Raw genomic sequence first — 22818 nt, 5'->3', positions numbered from 1 at the left:
ACTATAAAATTAAATATGAGGGAGGGTGGGTGGAGAGGGAACTGCAGTGAGTGTCACAGAGAAAGAATGAAATGGTGTCCAGTTTTGAAGTCAAACTGTGAAGTGTAGTTAAAAGGCAAGACATACACCATTTAAGTCTAAATTTAAAGACCCTTAAAGAGATGGACTCTGAGTTACTTTCTTCATCCCTTCCCCAAAACAAACCAAATGCCTGCAGAGTAACTGGACAGCATGCCCATGTTAAAATGCACACCTTATGTGCAAATGTCTGAAGACACAACCAGCTACACCCTTAGAGTTTGATACAAAGAGGCTACTCCCTGTCAATGTACCTTTACAGATCTGCACACAATTATTTCCAGTAACTGCTCAAATCTCTTGGATTTAATTGCCAAACATTTGAAAACCCGGGTGAAATAACATCATGTACTGTATCACATTCTTTAAGCATAGGTGTTAGGGACAGAAAATGTTGTGGGTTCATCCTCCATCTTTTTACCCAGTATTCATGTCCAGAAAATAACAGCCCTTGCAAAAATAATTACTTTGGCTCTCTGCCGCTCCTACCTCGCTTTTCAGTATTCAAAGAGGTTTACACACATGTTCCTCAGTGATTTCTATTGGCTTGAGCAATATGCAATTAAAATGCTTTCCCTTTCCTTCCACCCAGATGTTGCTTTACAGCTCCAGACAACACAGAATATTTGACAGGTTTCCCCTCAGACAGTGATTCTGAATGGCTTGGTGGCCAACTGACTAGCTGCTTTCCCCATGGGATGGTGATTAAAATCAAGCTCTGATAACAAGTGATCAGAAAACCTCTTCTGACCAGATAGTCACTTACATTCCTACGCTTAAGATTCTGCGTTAAATTCCTCCCGTGCTAGAGAGACAGATAACACCAACCAGAGAACAAGTATGATTCATAACAATTAGATAAAAATGCTGAAAACGGCCTACAGATCATCACAGAAGAGAAGCTCTTTGTGGTACCAACTCCCCCTGTTTCATAAAAATCTCCATTAGATCGAGATAGTGAAAAATGGGCAAAAAGCTTTTCTGAGAGAGGCAACGAGTGTGTTTGTTGACTGGACACCTGCCCTGGGGATACCACACTACACTTCACCCAAGGGAAAAAAACAGTGCTCAAATGTTAGTATCAGAACTTCACACACTCCCGTCCACTTTTCGAAAAATAAAATTAGCAGCCTAATTTATTCATGCCAAGCCAGAAAAATCTTACTCGTGTTTTAACTTCACAAATCAAACCTTTTCTATTTAATCACTTCAATTTTTTGTTTGTTTGTTTGTTTGTTTTACCACTGCACTGTTTACTTATGTGCTGGTTTAAAGACAGTTCCTTACACTACCTTTGAAATCCAATGAATGGCAAGGGAGGGAAGGGAGCAAGAAGAAAGGCTAAAGAAAAGACACTACAAGATCAAGAGTTACATACTGCTTTCTAGGTAACATTAAACAAGCTTGCAAAATGTTAGTCATACACCTTCTAACCTAGGGGGTGTAAAATATGCAGCCCACTGATGCAGTCACTGCTTCAACTCAGGTAACCCAGGTTTATGGGCAGAAATACTGTCGATAGCCTGCAGAGGGGGACATTATTAGCATACACTAGCAAGTTGGTAGGAAGTCCAAAGAGCTTTGCCTGCTTTTGCCTGCCGTGGAGCATTAGGGATATATAACTAAAAAAACCCGAGCATGCCTCATTACACAAGTCAACATAAAAACATAGAAATTAAAGCCATAAAATCAAACGAAGCATAGGAGCGTTGGGTTTGTTTCCTTTACTTCTAGCTTCCTTGAAAGAAATATATATGTTTTATAAATATTTTTCTTCATCTTCCCTCCAACCCTCACCCCCTTTTCAGTTCATTCTGTCTGCTCAAAATACCACAGTTGTCTGTTTGGAAGTTGGATACTAGTCTAACCACTTGCTGTTGATTAAACCAAACTGTTATAGCTACCTGGAGGAGGAAAAAGTTACTCTAGACAGGAATTTTTTCCTCCTCAGTGGTATTTGCAATTCAGTATATGAATTACACTTTCTTCAGTTTGTATCACGGGCAAATGGAGAAGGGAGCACAGCATAGGATATATTCTACCACACCTTTAAAAAACATATCCACTACTCCAGTTCCTAAATGGCATGAAGAAATTTTCTGTGAATGAAGAAAAATGAAGCCTTTGTTTAGACAAATCAGTATGACAATGACATAGCCATCATTAAAGTAAAACAGGAAGCAAACACAGTTTGTGAGAATACCAACAGATCCCCCACAGGGCCATGTGAGTTGCTGCAATCTGAATCTATACATTCCAGGCATATGAAACAGAGGCATAGCACAGCCTGGCTACAATCTCCAGCTCACGCAGCTGTCCGTCTACTGCAGCGTAATCCCAGCTGCCAATCTGAAAGAAACCAGCTAGTCAGAGCAGACACAACCAACAGAAACAAATGTCACTCAATAATGTTCAGAGGCACTGGGTTCATGGATAATTTCAAACAGTATCTCTGTCTGGAGCACTGATGTGCTCATTCAAAACACCTAAATCTTTGGCTACTGGAAAGAAGCAGATAAAAAACTAGAATTAGAAAAACAGGTCTGGTAGTACTTCAAAGAGACTGACAAAATAAAAAGGGAAGAGAGTCTACAAAGCAAGTTAAGATGAATTTAAAGACCAGCAAATAAAACTGCATTCACTACCAGCAAAATCCTTAGAAGCTTTGGGGCTAATTTTTTTTTTTAAAAAAGTGTTGCCTTTGAGCACCACAACCAAAATTGCACCGTGTCTTTCTTTGCTGTGGCAGCTGAAGATTTCAAAAGAGCAATTCCTTGCTTTCATTTAAAAGCAGTATTTAGCATACAGAGAGTAGAGTCATTGCCATGTGCAATACCTTGAAACTTCATCAATAGCTGGCATTATTCATTCACTCCTCTAGAAAGCTAAACATAATCTTTATAACTTGCTACCTTAACACAGGCTACTTGCTACTTAGCTGGCTCCAAATTTTCCAATATAAAGCTTTTTCCTCTGGAAAAAAGCATCCTCTCCCAATCCCTTAGCATTCCACTGGATTTCTTCAACTTTTATGCCACCTCTATTTATTATATATAAAAAAGCTTCACTAGAAAAAGCCATTTCAATTAGAAGGAGGTTAATGCACTGATGTAAAAATCCAACGTTTAATGGTCTTCATGATGCCTTAGGTGATCACTTGTGTGAATCTGTAATTAAGTCACAGCTACCACCTGGAAGATCAAACTTGCTGTTTTCAAAATATTTTCTCAGTCTCCTACTGCGAGAAACAAACCCTTTGGTTATCGTTTTATAAAATATAACATTTTACTGAGACTTGATTTTTGGGCACTACTTGCAGAAAAGCACCTCTGTCACACTGGCAAGTTCACTCACTCAGGAAGCAGCTATGGCTCAGTGAGACCTGAGAACTGATGTAACAGAGTTGGGTCAGGAAATGCCACACATCTGCAGCCACAGGGGGGATGTTGGTGAGCAAGGCACCCAAGCCTGCCATGAGCAACTACAACTAAAGCACTCCAAACAAAAATTTTTAGTTTCCCAATTCCTGTGAAATACAGATATGGTTCAGACTGCATGAAGAGCCTGCAAGTAATCACAGAATACTGATGACACAAAAAATAATGACAGTTTTTGTAGCCTGTTCATTTGCAGGTTTGATTTAAGGCTAAATGACTTTGTGTATGATAACTGTAGCTACACTAGCATATCTCTTCCTCTCCACATATGGGGGGGAAAAGTTAAAAAGCAGAAATACTTTCTATTTAAAAAAAGTTATTTTTGAAGGATTATAAACATGACCTTTTCAACATCCCTTGTTTAACTGTTGATTATTTTTTCCTATTTAATGCAGGCCAACGAATATGTCAGCTACCTAAGACTGACTAGGCAGGCTCAAATGAAAATGTAAAGAGCCCAGGGGGTCTCAAGGCTGCTCTGGCTCTGATAGATCCACAAGACAGGTCAAGCAAGAAGAGGTGAGGGAACTGACTGCACTGAAATTTTTATCCTTTGAATTTCAATCAGAGGCTGAGGAAAAAAAGCACTCAGAGGTGAAGAACTAATTTATATGAGTTACCTCCTTTCCAAAAGCTTTATTTTTGTTTGAATCTTGTTTTTAACTCTTAAACATCTGATATTTTAGTCCTACTTTAATTAACTCCAATATGCCACTCTTTTTCCTGCTGGAAAGGGAAGCAGAAGCACAGAAAAAATCAAAATCTACTCTGTAATGAAGGACAAAAGAGAACGGGTAAAATATTTAGCTGTATGGAAACCTAGCTGAATACTTTTATGTCTGTTCTAAGCAGGGTAGTAAATACATAAGTTAAGACAAAGGGTAATAAAGCCCCATTTGTCATGTCAAAATCTGGTCTGAATGGAATCAAAGAGGGGCCAAACCTCCCAGATATCACAGTAAACACTTGCTTATGCTCATTTTGCCTGTTCAGTCCACCACCACAGATAGGTCCCTGTGTGAGCTGAGATGGGAGAATTATTAGGTAAATGATACAGACTGGTGGCAGGAATGTTTCTGTTATTTTAATGCTGCTTTTACCAGAGGAAAATACTTCACCTTTTCAGGGCAGAGTCCTGATGCCCAGACAGGCAGATCTCACACACTGGGCACAGGTTTGGTTGTCACTACAATGTGCAGTGAAATCAGGATGCTGCATTTAAAACATTCTTCTTAATTATGGTTCTGTAGAATGGTACTTTCATATAGATTTGCAATTAAAACTAGACCAATTCTTCCCATTTATTTGGCTTTTCACACTGTTCCTGGGCTGTACAATGTCAAGCATACCATCTGTGCAACACACTTTTGGCCAGAGATGATTCAAAGATTGTGTCTACAGTACTTTCAGTTTTGCCTGCATAAATTCATTACTTACTGAATTCAGCACATCTAAATTTACTGCTCTGAGACAATATTTTATAATCATTTAATCCTACTTTTAAAAACTCATCACAGCCACAACAAAGATTGTTGCCCAACCTGCTAAAAATAGACTGATCATTTCCCCAACTATTTAGCAAATGTTAACTGTGCTATAAATACAAATCGTGTTTATCCTTTGTAAAAGATTCACTGTTGTCAGAGTTTTCCAGCTGAGTTAGAGCTGAAACATGCTATTAACTCCCACCATGAACACAGCTACAAGAGAAGCCAAAAATGCTTTCTCTGGGATAAGATACCAGATCAGCTACTGCTGTCATGAAACTGGGGTCATGTAAACTAAACATCCTTGTAATTTCTCTTGGAAAGCACAGAAGTCTCTCAAACTGTAAATATTTAAAAATAAAATTAGACTCATAAGAGAGAGGTCTAAGATGCCTAAAACTTACCCAAGTATATTAATCTCAGGCAACATTTAAAAGTGATTACCCATAAAATAATTTGTCCCATATGCCTTAAAACTGAAAATAAGGAAAAAAAAAAAAAAAAAAAAAAATTCTCTCTAAATAATTAGAAGTGGCACATTCAAATAACATACCAAATGCTATGTCCAAGCTGATTCTTCACAACTTTTGAAACTCCTCACTTCATACGGAAATAAAGTATCAACAGTAGAAAGAAAGGTGGCGACAGAATGGAGAAAGCTGTGCTTCCTAATGCTAAGCAGGCTCCCTTCCTGTAGCAAAAAGGCACCTTCTATTCCAAGGAAGAAACATAAAACAATCGAATCATCTAAAGCAAGAAGTAAATCACTTAAAAAAAGTATGCAGGGTACTAATTGGATGGGACTTATTCTTGTGGTTTTTAAACTATTCTTGCTAATTTAAAAATCATCAGTCTTCCTTAGTTGCTGCCTACAAAGATCATATCTGGTAACATTTAAAAAGTTACAAAGAGTATTAAGTGCTTTTTGATAAGCATTGTATGAAATTTAGTATGGTCCCCAAGGAGCACACTAAACTGAGGTTCAGGGGTTCCTACAGTAAATCAATGATATATTCTCCAAGCAATATCTTGCCTGCCTGCTATTAATTTCATCTCTTTCCTTTAAGCTTCTCCAGTGCTTATGAAGGCTACTTAGGGGTATTGGTGGAGAAATGGAGTTTTCATTAGGAACTCTGTGTACAGCCCAGATTCATGTTCATCCTCTGTTACATTATGCCAGAGACAAGAGGAATTTCTATTCTTCTGACCAACACACTAATGGAATATCTACAAATCAGTCCAAGATACAAATTATTTTCTATGGATTATGCTTGACTTCTTAATCAGTTGCTTGTCTGAATGGTTTAGACCTCATTCTGCTTTTTTTTCTTTTTTTTCCCCTATTCTTGAAAAGCTACTGCAAAAAGACAGAAGAATTTGTGATAAGAAGGTGCTGTGAATTCTCTCCAGAACAGTCGGATGACATTTATCTGTGCTACTGTGACTACTTGCCTCTTCCATACAGGCAGCAAAAGAAGCCCTTCCACAGCAGATCTTGAGACTGAGTTCTACAGATCAAAACGTGGTGTTCAAGAAGAAGGTAACAGTGTAGAGTCACATAGCACAGCTCTGCTGGCAAATACTGTATTTGAAACAGGAAAGAGATGTGGTATGTGCTGCTTTCAACTGAACAGCAAGTGCCCTCTGCAGTTCTGACTTCCCTCAGCAACGCACAGAAGTACAAGGATCAGAGTCAATGACAGTGCTCCTAAAAGGGCTAGAGGAAAAAAAAGGAATGGTCTCTGCAGGGATGAGCAGTGAACAGATATGCCAGCAGATACACTGGATCTCCTGCCTCAACTGCTTCTTCTGCTTGCAGTTCCCTTCCCCCCACTGGCTGCGACTCAAACCCTTCTCTCTTCACCTACTCCCCACCCCCCCTGAGGTTTGCCTTTGAATTATGCAAGCTCTCCACTCCCCAGGGTTTATCTGCCAAAAGGTAGCATGTGGCCCATGGTTTGCATTTTAGTTTAAAATTTTCTATTATAGCAGTCAGATCCTTTCAAAATACTTTACTTCCTTTATTCCCATAGGCAGAAAGAATGGCAGGAAAAAATTGTTCACAGCAGTATGAGAGGATGTAAAAGTTCTACATTTTCAGTTTAAAAAAAAAGGTGGAATATGGTTTTAATCAAGTAGTTTTTCTTCCTAGACGAGTGCTTCCTTCTTGTAATATATATAACTTGACTGCCTATAAAAATAGAGGTGCCAGTTGGAGCCATTTAGGAGACCTAAGGAAATTCTGCATTAACCTAAACTCCTCCACTCCTCAGTTCCTTCCACTATTATTCTGTGTGTGGCCTCTCCTGATGAGTTAGGTCACCAATATCCATACATATATCTGTGAAAATACTTCAGAAACACATGCATCATAGGCTTCTTGTTCCTGATGTGGTCCAGGCTTGCACAGACTATCCATGTGGAGAAATTGCCATGCTTTAAGCACATGCAATTATTTCTACACAATACCTAAAAGTCTCAGTAATGTGCAACTCTTAGAGTATACAGAAGCTCTGCTTTGGCTTCGGTGTGCAAATAAAAATATGTTTTCTGCTACAACTGTCAAGATGTAATGACCCAAACCCTAAACCTTATTGAGAGGAGAAATCCAAAAGCATCCTTTTTGAAACCAAGAAATTCAGAGTAAAATTTCCGGTTAAATAGTTGCCTAATAAACAGGCACTAAATCTGAGGTGTCATGCCTGCCTAAAAATACTATTAATTGTCCAGATCAGAAACTCAGTTTGCCTCTAACCAGGAATCTGGTGGAGAAAAGAAGAAATATTTCCTGGCAAGCTGACTGAAGGAGAAAAATAAATGCTGATTGAAGCTGCTTGGCAGTACAGAACGTTAGCACAGGTCCTCAGGGAGATGGATTAGTAAGCAGGAAGAAGGTGAGGCTGTCAAAGGTGCATGATAAATTCATTTAGCACACAGATATACAATGATTATGCACACAGATAGACACACAAACAGATTTTTTATTACTTTCATCTCTACTCACAAGTAAAAACAGAATAACTCACCATTGGTGATGATAGTCATTAAATCCCTGCACTGTCAATATTGTATCAAAGCTGATCATATGTGCAATTTCAATTTACGTGTACAGATTTACATAATAATAACAAAGTGCTTTACAAATACATGTAAATATCAAGGGATATCTCACAACAGAGGAATATCCTATTGGTTTACTGTCCTGCTTAAAAATCCTTAATAAAATTATTCCATTGGATCAGTCTTCAAGTAACTCAGAAGGGAAGTGCTACAAGATACCATTCATTCTGCTGCCTGCATTCATCAGCATGTATTTTTGACACTATCAGTAGTGTTTCAAAATTCTGCTGCTGCTGCTATGCTACTCTCTTAGTATGAACTCCACAGCAATCCTACTCTCCCTCTCCTACTTTCATTCTTATATGCTGCTCAGTTCAGGCTGCAAAGAACAACTCAAAAATAAGAAACACAATAGTAAAGTCAAATAAAACCATGACAAATTTAAAAGATTTGGTAAGACTGTATTAATATATTTATAGAAGTACAAAGTGAATGCCTCTTTACTGGAGATGATCCACACTTCTAGACAGATTTGTAACTTCTCTGGTCTTAAATTACTTTTTTTCAGGCTATGTCACAAGTAGAACAGATCACAGTTAAACTGATAATTGAACTGTCTAAGAAAAATTAAGAATTACAAAAAAGTGTGTGTGCCACTATTTTGATTATTATTACTTCAATTATTAATTTTATAAACGATGGTTCAATTATGATTCAGTTAACACCAAAGTTAAGAAAAAATTACACACAATGCCCTGTCTACTTTTCAGCTCACAGTTATATCTGGCACTTCAAGTGGCAATAAATCCTCTTACAAGGTATGAATATTTCCTTGTCACTGTATAGTGGACAAACCTTATCAAGGAAGTGAAAACATGACAGGGTGAACAACAAGTACCCTTGGTCAATACCTGTTTCAAACTCTGGTGATGACATTTTTTTCTTAAAAGACAAGTGTTTGAGTACCTCTTTTCTTAGCTCAATTAAATGTATTTATTTGCAACATTTATATTTTAGCTCTAAGTGGACCAAGCTGCTGCCTGCAGACTGACAGCAACTCATGGAATGATCAGTTCCAGACATCACTTTTGGTACTTCAGCCAGTCTGTGTTCACCCCTTCCATGCCCTGCCTACCCCCCCCAAACTTTTCCACAGCACCCACAAGCCAGCTACAACCCATGGTGCTGCTACCTTGTGACTTTCTCTGCAGAGGCTGCCAAGGTACCCCAAACAGTCAGACAGACAGAGTGTAAGAGAAAATACTATTATTTAAAATAATAATTGCTTACTTCTCAGGCCTTCTTTCAATGAGCAATAAATAAAAAAATTAAATAGGTTTAGCTTAGAATTCTGCAGTGATCTTTGAACCCAATATTTGCAAGCAGACATGTCTTCATTCTTGTGTTCATTTACTTCTCACATATATTCCCTCCTAGTATACATCCAGCCACTTTTCAAAATAAAATTGTTGATAGCACTCATATTACTTTGTTCTCAGGGATTCAGAATATTTTACAACCAAGTACCATTTATTTTGCAACTAATACACTTGCAGCTATGTACCCATGTACTGTCTGAACAGAGGACATAAAACTGATTAAAAAACTATTTCAATCATCCAGCTCCCCTGTCCTTTTTTCTTTCTTAAAACAGCCATTTAGAGGGAGGAGGGAGGTGTCTTTAACGCCCTAAAGGATACTTTTGCAAAATAGATTTCTTGGAATTGTGCTGAGTCTAAACAAGATAACAGATCTTTCCAGTGTTTAAATAGTTACTTTAACATGTGAAAAATACAGGACCAATTCTTATTAATTAATTAGTAAGTCAAATAAAAATAATAACAGGAGCATCATGTTTGAGGTGTACAACATATGCAGGATTGCAAGAAAAGAGAATTATTAAAACTATAAAAGTGAATTCCAAAGTGCAAGCCAAATCAAGGTTGCTCACTTTCTTCTGCCGTTAAGCTCCAGGTGTAGTCACCAGAATGACTGCCCTCAGCAACTGAAGCAATCCTGGAACATTTATTTTTATACTGGCATCAAGTCTGTACTGAATCCAGGTGCACACATTTTTAAGTTGACAACTTGCATGCTTTGTCTCTCACTTTTGCATGCTGTGACACCCAGTTCAGGCACCTTGCATTTCACTCACCTGTGGCCAAACCACAAGAGAGAATCAAGATTTGAACATTCACCTTGAACAATGTGAAACCCTTACATACCCAACCCCTGAGTGTTTAACCAAGATTTTCCTTTCCTATATTTAAAAGTACAAACTTACCTCTCTCAATACTGAGTCCGTTATTGAACTCAAATTAACAGCTCCTTCATAAGTCAAATGGTAGAACACATTCAGGGACCTAACAGCCTCTGGCCCTTGCTGTTTGTAGCCAAAAATCAGATCAATCCACTGGTGAAGCTGGCAGGAAACAAACTCACTTTCTAATGCCTGTGGATAAAACACACACAAAAACCATCAACTTCAGTTTGCCAGATAGTTATCATTTTGTAGCAGTAGAAGTTGTTTGTTTTTTTTTTTTTTTTTATAGCATACAAAATTATCTTGCTAAATACAGAATTGGTAACAGTATTTTAGACATTCTAGCCAAAAAATATGGGTGAGCCCTGCATCAGCTGCCAGAGCCTCATTCCCTACTCCTTGGTACCCTAATACTTTGGTTTTTCAACTATAATAGTGGGAACAACAAAAGAAGCAGTAAGTGGAAAGCAGGTTCACATTTATGGACAACGAGCTGTGCTTTTATGAACTCTGAAGATGAAATTGTGCTTTTATCTGCACATGGAATAGCTACAGTGTGATAATCAGAGTCTGACAGACAGAGAAGATGGATAGACCTGGGGAAACTGAGCTAACTAGGGATGTTAGGGTACAAAGTATTTAATATGCTGGAATATCAACATTTTATTGCTTTTATACATTTCTTATATCTCTCTCTTACACAAACCATCACAGAAACACTACTGTGCTGAATGATTAAGCCACTTTTCTGAAGATGCTATCCAGTCATGAGACAATCCCCAAGACAAAAGCATCCAACCAATAATGAATCCCTCCAGAACGGTATTAGATACAGCACGGATATATTAAAATATAACTTAAAAATCACTGTCATCTAGAGAATTAAATCATCTAGATTAACTCTCTAGCAGGATTTGCTTCCTCTGTTTTATACAGAGGATTCAATATTAATTCTTATCTTAATGAGCAAATAAAGCAATGTAACAAACTCTGATATTCTCTTCATCTAAGGAAATGAATGGCATTTCCCTTGTAAAGGAAATTCCTAATTTTGAGCAGAGGAAGTTAAAATTAATCTGAAAACCAAGGAAATCACTATGTAATTTGCACACAAAAATGATGGGTTTGTTTCATTAACCGATGCCTGAAAAACAACATTTAAATTGACACATAAAACCAGCAATTGTCTTAATTTGTGTGGTGCACTCCACACAAAAGCCCTAAATATGTTCAAATTAGAGCAGGCTGCTTGATTGTCACTGCAGTCTCATGTCATATTAATGCATGACAAACATTAAACCATACACTTAAATGGCAATTTATATCATTTAAATGTTTACTGCCACACCAGATCATCACTCATTTAAATGTGACTTTCTGACAGCTAATTTCAGTTAATTTTCCTCGATTCACTTAATTAGAACTTTCAATCAAGAAAAGACCTGTACGTATCTTCGACATCATATCATTCTTTTTTTTATTATTATTTTTATTAGGGTTCCCAGCTACTGAATTGCTGAAAGCATACTTTAAAATAAACTATCACTCAGTATAGTCTCTCTTTGTATGAGCATATGGAAATACCTTAAAACATATATGCTGAGACAGGACTTTTTCTCTCTTACCTCTTTTTTCAAATAATAATAAAAAACCCCAACAAACACAACATTTAGACACAGACACATAATTAAAACTATAAAAAACCACAAGCAGGCCAATTAAAAATTAATGATTTCAAAATTGTTTAATAAGACAAAACCAGTCAGAAGTCTCATGAGTGTCCATAATACTTCAATGTGCAGCCATAAAATTCTACAGAGCTCAGCAAATGACAATGATAGGAATTAATTTTCTCACTATTCTGATTTAAAAAAAACCCCACATCCTTGAATATACTTCCTGCTATCACTATAACTATTTAATGTCAGGAAAAATAGCATTAAGAACTTGTGATTTTTGTTTTATATATTGTTGTTGTTCTTTTTTTTTCCTTTTCTTCAAAAGCTTGATTTGCAGTGGGTCACTTTACCCTCACAAAGCATTTGGACATGAATAATTAGAGGAAAATCACTCTGCAGGCTTTCCAGAGTTACCAGATACATAAATCTGACTTTTTCTTCAAAACCCACAACTAAACCACACTCTGCCTTTTCATGGAATGGTTGGGAGACATCCTGAATTTACATCTCTTTTTCAAGTTTAAAATTATTTTACACTTTTCATTGACACAGATTGAAAAGTAGGCGATTTTCTTTCATTTTTTTTACCAAATTAGGCATTTTAGATCTTTCTTATTTGCCAAACTACAAACAAGAAAAATTACTATGATCAGCATCAATACTCAGAACCCTGAAGGACAGATGAAACACAGCACACAAATTCAAAGCCTAAAGAAGCCTGCCTGTCAGTTCAGGTTCAGAGTTAAGCTCTTGGTTGGAGGCAAGTGCTTAAGCTATGACACAATCGATAGAAGAGCAATAGTTAACACTCTCTGTAATGATTAAAAAATAGAGTAGACTTTCAAGGAGAGGAACAAAATGCATGTGTGATGCACCTTACAGCCATACTGGTAATTATACTATTTAGGTATGGGTAGCTTCTTTAAAAAAAAAAAAAAAAAAAAAAAAAAAAAATAAAGGAGTGAAAAAGTTCCAATTTGCATAACTATCCAGTTTTAAAAAGCATGTGTGGGCCTTTTTTTCAAATTATATTACTATTAGCATTTCTCTCTTGCAAAACGGATCCAAGCATATCAACTGCTCAGCATTTAGGATTACTCAAGCATCCAGGACAGGCTGTGCTCATTAAGGCTCCAGTTAAATACTGCATGCAGCAACGGGATCCTCACATCCTTCCCAGGCTGCTCTTCAAGCAAACCAATCAATTGTGAGCAATCCCACAGCAGGCTGAGTCCATCATTTACTGTGTGCTCTGAGGAAAATGGGCAAAACAAGAAAATCCTCTCGAATGTCCAGCATAATACAGTAACATTCAATCCTATTGAGTTATTGTAAAATAAATCAGTGCCTAATGCCCAATTGTTAAAGGATCAAACAAGAGGGTGAAAAGCCCATCCCAGGAAGCCACACACGAATTGTCAATTCTGTCCACAGGGACTCATATTAACTTTGACAAACTGTCTGGGGGCTGATATCTGTTTCTTTAATGAGATCTATTAGGCAAAGACTAAAACACTTGAGATATGCTAAAAAGTACAGTATACAGATGTCAAACACAAACACCCATTAGTAACTTGCATTTCTCCATTCCCAAGGTAGAAATGCTTCGGATACAACAAATTGAAGCTTTAAACTTACAAGGAAACTTCAGTTTATTCATGAGTATTTTTCAAATGCACAACCTGACATCTATAAATATATGCAATCAAAACTGCTTCTTCAGGAACAACTCTGGAATTCATTATGTTATGTGCATATTTTTCTGCCATGTTTTCTGAAAGGAATTAAGAGAGAATAATTTCCTGCTAGCATCCTAAGACTAATATCACCCTGATACTGATACAAATTATTTGGAAAAACATGGTCAGAATGACAAAAAAATTAGAAAATTTTTAGAATTAGATAAAAATGTTTTTTTCTTTTTCCAGCATAAATACTCTATTTACTATGATATATTTTCCCTTGGAATCAAGATTTATCTGGACAAAGATACTGGAGACTTTTTGAAGTGACTGCTGTTGGGTTTTGCCTTCTACTTTTCTTGCAGGTTTAGATTATGTAATGGCAGACAGTGTATGAAATTAAGTCTATTAAAAATTGCTATCTACTGTGCTTGAGATTGGGATGTTCCAATGCTGCAACTAGATTAAAAGATTAATTGTATTTCTTCTCACCAGCATATATATTTATTAATAACAAAATTATTTAGAAATAAACCACAGAATTGTTTGCTTCGTTCCTGTGCTGATAAAGGCAAAGCAATCTTGAAGCAGAGCAGAAAGCACACATGTAACTCTTATTTGGAACACAAATTCAAAGAATGCAAAATGTGTTTTATACAGTTAAAATGTAAGTAGAAACTTACAAATGATGAGAAACCAAAACTGCTTCTCAGATCTAAATAACCTTTCCTATTCAGTCAATTTAAGAACAAACAAAAACATCAAAACCTCACAAATATACTATATCAGCAAGTAAGAAATTACAAATCTCAGGTGCAGATACTTGCCTGTTACTTTTAATGGGCTAAATATTTTAATTCCTCTTTGAAGTAAGGAATTTCCTTTGAAACACTTAAGATAATTGAGTCTCTTTTTATGTTCCATTTGAAAAATAGGTGTGTATGAACAGAAAAGCAGTAATCAGGATTTCACTCATTTTTAGCTTAAACCCAACTTTCACATGAAAAACCCTCTACTTGGGCATGACAAAAGCACTTCCATACCAGGTAACTACTTTAAGCTAAATACATATTCTAGCTCAGAAGTATGTACATTAGATGCATGTACATTAGAAAAAAACAAAAAACAAACAAACAAACAAAAAACCAAAAAACCCAAAGCAAACCAAACCAGAAAAAAACCCCACGAGCCAAAACAACAAAACAAAACAACTGGAATGATGTTTGCATGTGCAGGCTTTCAGACACAAGTTGCTAATGCTGCCTTAACATTGATATATGACCTCTGTAAGTTTCAGTGAAGAAGGCTGGTTTTTTCACCCTAATTAGAACTGTTTCAAATTTTCCTGCTAAATATATGATAGAAAGTCCTTTCAACTTTTTTTTTTATTTATTCTAGAGTTTCTTTCCACGTCAACCTTTTTCCAATCAAAGTATGTTTTGAATTAAATTATTGTGATTCAGTATGTGGATCACATTTCACTTCTAAGATTGAAAGTCCAAAAAGGAAAAGTTTAGCCTGTTCAAACAAAGCAAAAGCAGCCACTTTGTGGAAAGCTATTCACATTTACCAAGACTGACAAATTGTTTGTGTGCACCATTAGGTCTAGTTTCTGCAATAGCTGCCAGATTTCCTGTCCTCCTAATAACATATTAACTCTTGAAGTGCTGGCTTTATCTTTTGAGGCTTCTCAGTAACCTCTAGTGCTTAAAAGTAAATCACCAAGCACACTTTCACCAGCAAAACCAGTTGATCACAAGTTAAACACTGAGGAAAAAAACAGTTTTCATGTATGGTGGTTTCTAAGTTGTTAAATAACTGTTCCAAACAAACACATCTAGTTTTATTTATGGTATTTCACGATTTGTTTTAAACATGAAATACTTCAGAAAGTGAGCGATCACTTTCCAGCTTACATTAGATCCCATTTTTCTTTTTTGGGGGGGAGTTCCTGAAATGCACTGCCAATGTATTCCTCATCACTGTTATAAGGAAAGTTATCATTTTACTTTATTTCTCTGCTTGGTTACCAACACCAAGCAGATAAAACAGATAAAATACCAGGATAACCAGAAAAATACTCTCGAAAACATAAACTTAATAAAAATACTTAACTCGGATACTTTACTGGAGATGATTGATTTCCTTCGAAATTTGTCTTTAATCTCAAAGAAAATTTTTATCATTAGGTGCTAGGAATAAAAGATTGAGGTGAATTGTGAAAACTTGCCCTGGAGCTTTCATAGCTACTGTTTCCATAAAGGGCAGTGATCACCCTTAAGATAATATTTCTTAGTATATTCACGATGATCTGCAAAGCTGAGAGCAAAATTTTAAGGCAAAATTGCTACAGTTTAACATCTGCCTTAGGAGCCAGCAATGAAAACATTTGCACAGATATTTATCTCTTGTGAGCTATTCTACAGCCTGCATAGGAGAACGACTCGGGTGAAGTAACACACCCTGGCTTGCATCATCTCCAATGTTATCAGTTAGAAGAAGACATAAGATGTGGCTGCTAGAACATTTGGGTGCTATAATCAAAAAAACCAAAACAAAACCAAAAACCCCAACATAAACCACTTCCAAAGATGACACCAGAGTGAAGAGAAACCGAAACAGCTTAAACAAAGCCAACACAGGCCCCAGAGCAGTGTAGTTACAGTGCCACAGACTGAATAAAGGCTGATCTGGATTTGCCTACAGTGCATGGAATTGGGATAGCCCTTTCTCCAAGCATGCACAGTGGTACTCAGCAGTGAACCTATAAATTCATGTGTTGTTTCATGTGGAGTTCACATACTCCATTGGTGATGGTTGTGACAACACTAGCTCTCCACTGGAAAAAAAGAATGGGCAAAGACTGACTGTCTCAGCTAACTGGCTCCATGAACCAAGAGATGCTTTTCAAAAGGCATACAAAGAGTGACCCTTTCCTCACTGGCTGATTTCTTCTCAGACAGAGGTAGAAAAGATATAACAGAATTGCGAAGGAACAAAAAATGTGTGTGAAAGGAACAAAAAATGATCAAGAAGTTGTCATTAAATTCCCCTATGTGAAAAATAATATTTACAAGCCATAATTAATTACAGTTGTGGGATCACACAAATGTGTATCATTATTTATAGCTGTGATAATGAATGTGGCTTCCATTTGTCCTTCTCCAGAGACACCTAAAAAACCTAACCACAACCAGTTAGACCATAACCATTTATTTATTACTACAAATGTGGCTAAAAGTATTTATAACATCAGAAGGCGTTGCTGATTCCTTCACTATTTCTACCTCTCCCCACCCCACCCCTGCACTTTTTGTCCACGTTTGAAATGGCTGCTGCGCTGGTAAAGGCTTCTCTGACCCAGAAGAGTCAGCAACGTTCTGAGGCTAAGACAGTGAATGAAAATCCCCTTTGAAAATCCACACACACACTGAACCAAAGGGAGGCAGGAAGCTCCCTCCTCCCTGAAATTCAGCAGTTTCTCTCCCAGTTTCTCCAGCACTTGTTTGCATGGAGACTGACAGCCTGGATCTGGAACCTATTACCCATGGAAGCACGGGCTGTTAACCACACAGCTGACAGTTGGCTCAGTCAAATTAGTTTAAATGGAGTTTTGTGTTAAAAAAAAGCCCGACAAAATAAAACAACAAAACCACACCAAACACCAAAATGCCACAAGATAAAAACGTGTTTCACAATGCAGTGTTGTGTATTGACCAAGCTGGCAGTGAAGCTGTGCAACCATGCTGGCATCCCGTGCTGCCAAGCTAAGATAGCTTTCCTCTCAGAAGGTTACTGCAGGGACACTGCTCCTGACACTTCCTAACCTGCATGATTCTAGCCAGGGAACTTCTGCCTGGCATCTCCTTGAGCCTTGCCTTGTGAACATGATCACAGTTGCTTCTGAGTGTCAAGTATTAGCCATGGGCAAACTGAAAGGTCAGAGCACTCCACACCTCAGAGAAGGAGTCATGGTAATCAGTGATTCACCTTTTATGTTACAGATGCTTTTCCCTTGAGAGATAGGTGCAAAACACACACTACAAAACTTTAAACCATGCAAAATTTGCTTGCCTTTGAGATTGAACAAGTTTTTTTTCACTGAAGCTAGAAAGAAGCCAAACTCTGAAATTCAGAGCAGTGTTAGGAACATTTACCTAGCACAATTGCGGGTAATGGATGGTAAAAATCTGAATGCAAGGCCATCAAGTTTTAGAAAATACGTGAAATATGAACTTGCACAATCAAAATGCAAAAAACGTTTATGTGAACAGAGAGAAAACTGCACTTGAAACAGCTTTCATGTGAAGTAGTAAGCTGGGCACTATCATCCCTTTTAATCCTCAAATTAAAGTTCAAGCCTACACGTACTCTCTGGCTAATGACAGCCCAATACACTTCAAACTGGGAGCAACTAGTGATACTTTTTTTTTTTAACTTATTTAACATCTAAACTGCTTGTACATTTCTTGTGATTTACTCCATAAACTTTAAAAGTCAACAGTTGCCTTATTTTTGCACTCTGTTTCAACAGCTTGCAGCATTTATCCTGTGCTTTGATGTGTCAGTTGTACATGCAATTCACAAGAACTGTGATGATCAACAAGTCTCAGTATGCATGTAAGAGGAGACAGAAATGGTTGCAAACACATGGTCTCCAAATCACTGCAATACCACAAGCTCACATCTTCGAAGAGTTGTAGGGACTAATCTAATTTGTCTTTGAAGCCAGTTCTGGGGAAAAAACATTCTAGAAAAATTTGTTTAAGATTAGGAAATGGTGTGACAAAAGGTCAAGGAATTTAAAACACAGTCTAGATGCGAGTCAGGCAGACAAGTCATTTCAGTCTTGGCATTTGACTTGTGTCTGCTAATTCACAGAATAGGAAGCATTCAAGAGCTTTTGGAGAACAGAAAACAAGATTTACAAAGGCAATTAGGGTACCACATCTGAATGAATCAGTTACAAAAATAGGAAACAGCACTATTTGGTCACATGGCACAAATGTGTAACTCACTCAGGGCTAACATGCACAGATAAGCATGGGATTTATTTTTTTGTGATGATTACGAAGAGCGAAGCACTAAGCACTGCTCTTTCCCAAAGACATTCAAAGTGGCTGCTTAGGATGACAACAAAAGTTATGTTTGGGTAAGTCATCAGACTCCTTAAGATTGGTATTTAAGTGCAATGTGAAAGAAGAAACATTATTTGATTTTACCAATGTTAAAGGGAGAACTTGTGCATCAAGGACATTGATGCATCTCCATTCAGCATTAAAAAAAAAAAAAACAACTCAGATTTATGGAAGATACTATTTGGAAAATGCATTGCTATTTGCAAAGTTGGCCAAACACAGCAGTTTCTCATTTACCATCTTGTTCTGGCCAATTTGCTAAGCAAGCTACCAGGGAAGCTGGATGCAGATGAAGTGGTGCTCAGGGTAGCTCGCTCTCTACCACATATGAGTAAGAACTTCTGCAGTCTCCTGATCAAGTACACTGTCCCAGTCTTGACTGTGTGTCAGGGCATCCCCTGGGCTGTCTCCCAGCCCAGGGAGATGGGCTCCTACTAAAAACTACTCCCTGGGAGTAGTTTTAATAGGGCTGGAATTTGTAACAGAACAAGGAGTTCTGGTTCTTAGGAGTCAGGTTCAGTGCTTGAAAGAAATCAACCTGAAAATTGATTATGGTTGTAAATTACTTCTTAAAATGTCCATCTTATAAAATGCACAATCTGGTTTGTATTTTTATTTCATCATGCATTGCATGTTGAGTTTCAACTAGTTTTGCTCATAGTGCTTTCTTGTAAATGGTTTAATTTCTTCGAGACTTTATTCCCTTCTTTCACCTAACCTGCTTCAAATTTCCACTGTGACAGCTGTACACAGAAAGAGAAGTGATATATTGAGTATATTGAGCATGCTCAGGAAATCAAGGCGTAAACACCTCCAAGTGCAGCAGACATTCCGTAGCCAGTCAAGAGCAAACTTTTCATAACCTTTATATTATGCTGCCATGAACCGTGTTAGTGCGAAGGGCGTAGGATATGAATACTATTAACATTCAGAAGGTGTATGCTGAAAAAACATTACTAACATTTTAATGAATTGATTTTTTTCCAACAATATTCTAAATAAGATATTAGAAAACCCTCGAATTTTCACTTATATCAACAGCATACTTTTTTTTCTTCATAGAAGATGGCCTAAAATGACCCAACATTGACAAATAAAACAAAAATAAAACCTGCAATGAAACAGTACTTAACTCTTCCAGAGACACGTTTAATTCAGGGGCTAAATTCCCAGAAACAGTTCTTGCTCTTTGCAGAGCAAACAAGCAAGCAACCTTCTGTATAACATTACTTCCTGGCATGGAAGAAGAACAAGTTTTTTAAAAAGAGAAATTAAAAAACCCAAAAAACAACACAACATTAGTTGATATTTTTAAGTAGCAAGCAAACCACTAGGTTTTAATCAAATAAATTTCTATTACAACTACCTAGTCAGACTGAGGGTGACATTAATAGATGATTTTTCTGAAAAATAAAATCCCATCCCTGTGACAAGAAGCTTTCTTACCCACAGTAAGACAAGCACATACAAGGACACTACCAAATCCTTGTCTCAAAGTCAGAGCTGTTCAGAGCTGAAATGGACCCATCCCACTCAAGGAAGCTGAAGGTCCCCATAGCTCCTCACCCCCTCAGCTCCACAACAGAGCAGTGGTTTCAGTATCCAGTCTGCTCCCTAAACCTGAAGCTCACCTTGCAAGTGAGAGCAGGAAGGAAATTTACACTCATTTGAAACAGTCTGGTGAGTCTGTATTTTCAATTCTACCTTTCATTTTGGGGGACAAGCTGCTGCTTTTTTGTGTGCGTGCCAGGTATACACCTAATAGTGAAGCAACCTCTGTGTGGTAGTTAGAAAGAAAAGGGAAAGAGAAAGAGAAGGGGGGAAAAGGTGCTTTAGGCTTTGCCATCGGCCCGACCCCGAGCTCCAGGCTAATGAACGGCCCGGCCCGGCCCGGCCCGGCCCGGCCCGGCCCGGCCCGGCCCGGCCCGGCCCGGCCCGGCCCGGCCCTCCTCTGGGCTGCGGGCAGGGAGCCCCGGGTGGCCCCAGAGAGACCCGATTAGGGGAGCCTCGCCACGGGGAGCCGACCCGATCCAGCATCAGGAACGTGGGTGCCGGCAGCGGGAGAGCGCTGCAAAACCCCAGCCGTAACCAGGGCGGACCCTGCGGGGAATCAAGAGCTCAGCTCTCCCAACTCGCGGCTGAGGAGCAGGACGCGACACCCTCCCTGCCCGACCCAAGCCCGGGTTCTGCCTCTGGGCCCCAGCCCCTGCCCGGCTCCAGGTTCTGTCCCTGTGCGTGGCGGTGCCGCTTCCCCCTTCCCGCCCAGCGCTGGGCAGAGAGAATCGGGAGGGCGAGGGTTAAACGGGGGCTGGAGGAGGGGAGGGGGCGGCGGCGGGGCACGGGGAGTTAATCAGGGAGCATATCCAGAGCCAGGCATGGAGAGGCCTCACTAATGAGCCTCAAGTACCCTGCAGTGGCTTTCAAACCTAACTGGCTTCAAACGATGCCACCCCGGGACAGAGTGCTGCCGGCCATACGAGGAGGGTGATTAGAATAAATGACTGGAGTAATTAACTCTGATTGGAAACCACCTGACTGGAAAGAGAAGCTAGGAGCTGTTTAGCCGATGGTCTTCTGGTAGCAAAAGGAAGCTTTCCTTTACTGCAGTGTTTGTATGTGCTAAGAGAGATCTTCCTTTCAAATAGGTATGTGGTGGCACTAATGAAAAGCAGCTTGCATTCAAGGGCCTCCCCATTCATTCTGAATGAGGGAGAAAAGAAAAGCTTCAAAGTAGAACTAATTTACTTCATCCAAACCCCACTTGGGAGAGCCTATAGTTTGTATTGACACCAGAACAAAATATCTTCAAAAAAAAGATGATTTTTAAACATAAGGAGTTTAACATTTTTTTAAAGCATCTGCAAATTGTTGCCCTGTTTGTTTTAATACCACTGTTATTAGGCCTTTATAGAGAAATCCAAGACTTCATTTTAAGTCTTTGCATTTGCTACTTTTCATTCCCAGGCTGCCAAATATTTCAAAGCGTGAACGCGGTTCGTCCCCTCTAGCGGCGGAAACTTCCATTTTTTGGGCGATGGAAAGAAAACAGCAACAATTTTACGGTTTTTTCTGGAAATAGGATGGGCGATCTCCAGCAGCCCTTAGGCAAGAAACATATTCCCTGCACATGGGCTTTCTCTGCCACGCTATCTTGCCACTTTATTTTACAAAGCAGAATTACAAAGAGTGAGGGCATTACTACCTGCTGTTTTACAAGCAATCAGCAATTCATTGTACCACTGTTGTCCTGTACCTGCTGGGTAAATGCTTTTAAAAAGTTCCACTAACTGCCCGGTAACAACTACAGTATGGTAGCAAAAGCAATTCACCAAATGTTTATGCTGAGCCGCTGATTTATTTGACAGCTTTGCACCTTCAAGACATGATATAATTAAATGTTTTGACAATGAAACAAAAATTGTATAAATTAGAAAGTCGTTAAAGATGTACAGTATCTAAAATGCACTACGGGCATAAAACATGACTTCTAAAATGCTCCTATAAAATACCTAAAATATATTTTAAACTTTTACAGAGTGACGGTTTTCATCCTTAGAGTTTCTTCTGCTGTTTTAAAACTACATTACACCAAAAAAAAAAAAATCCGTATTTAATCACTGTATGAACGTGGTTCAAGAATATTAAAAATCCAATTCTATGTTATTTTGAAAAGGCAATCAAATAATGACGTAGGAAAACCAGATACTTTCTAAAGGTGACATTACTAAGCAGTATCTGAATTTGTGTCAATTGTTGTTATTTTGATGGTTTCAAAACATAAATCAAGGGCTGCCACAACGGCTTAGAAGACAACTAACATGCTGTAATGTTACTCCTGCCCCTCCAAGGCACTCCAGTTCGAGCTTCAGCCAACCCTTGGTCCCTGTGCAGATGCAAGCTGCACTTCCTACCATAGAGAAGTTGGCATACGATGCACAAGGAACAGTGAAAATGGGGTTGAAAAGGAGAAAAGGTACCTGCTGACCATGTCTGT

At 38.3% G+C, this 22818-nt stretch overlaps 1 protein-coding gene across 7 annotated transcripts in view; it reads right to left on the bottom strand.

The window, feature by feature from the left end:
- Positions 1–22818, bottom strand: part of LRBA (LPS responsive beige-like anchor protein) — a 388894-nt gene that overhangs the window by 45843 nt on the left and 320233 nt on the right. For all 7 annotated transcript variants that reach the window (XM_071753672.1, XM_071753674.1, XM_071753673.1 and 4 more), the window contains one exon: positions 10347–10514. In XM_071753672.1, the coding sequence (XP_071609773.1) occupies positions 10347–10514 (168 nt within the window). The remainder of the gene's footprint in view (positions 1–10346; positions 10515–22818) is intronic.

This window comes from Heliangelus exortis, chromosome 10 (assembly GCF_036169615.1).
Source record: "Heliangelus exortis chromosome 10, bHelExo1.hap1, whole genome shotgun sequence".
In the NCBI taxonomy this organism is placed as follows: domain Eukaryota; kingdom Metazoa; phylum Chordata; class Aves; order Apodiformes; family Trochilidae; genus Heliangelus; species Heliangelus exortis.
Note: the sequence above shows the minus strand (reverse complement) of the source record. Positions and strands in the feature narration are given on the sequence as shown.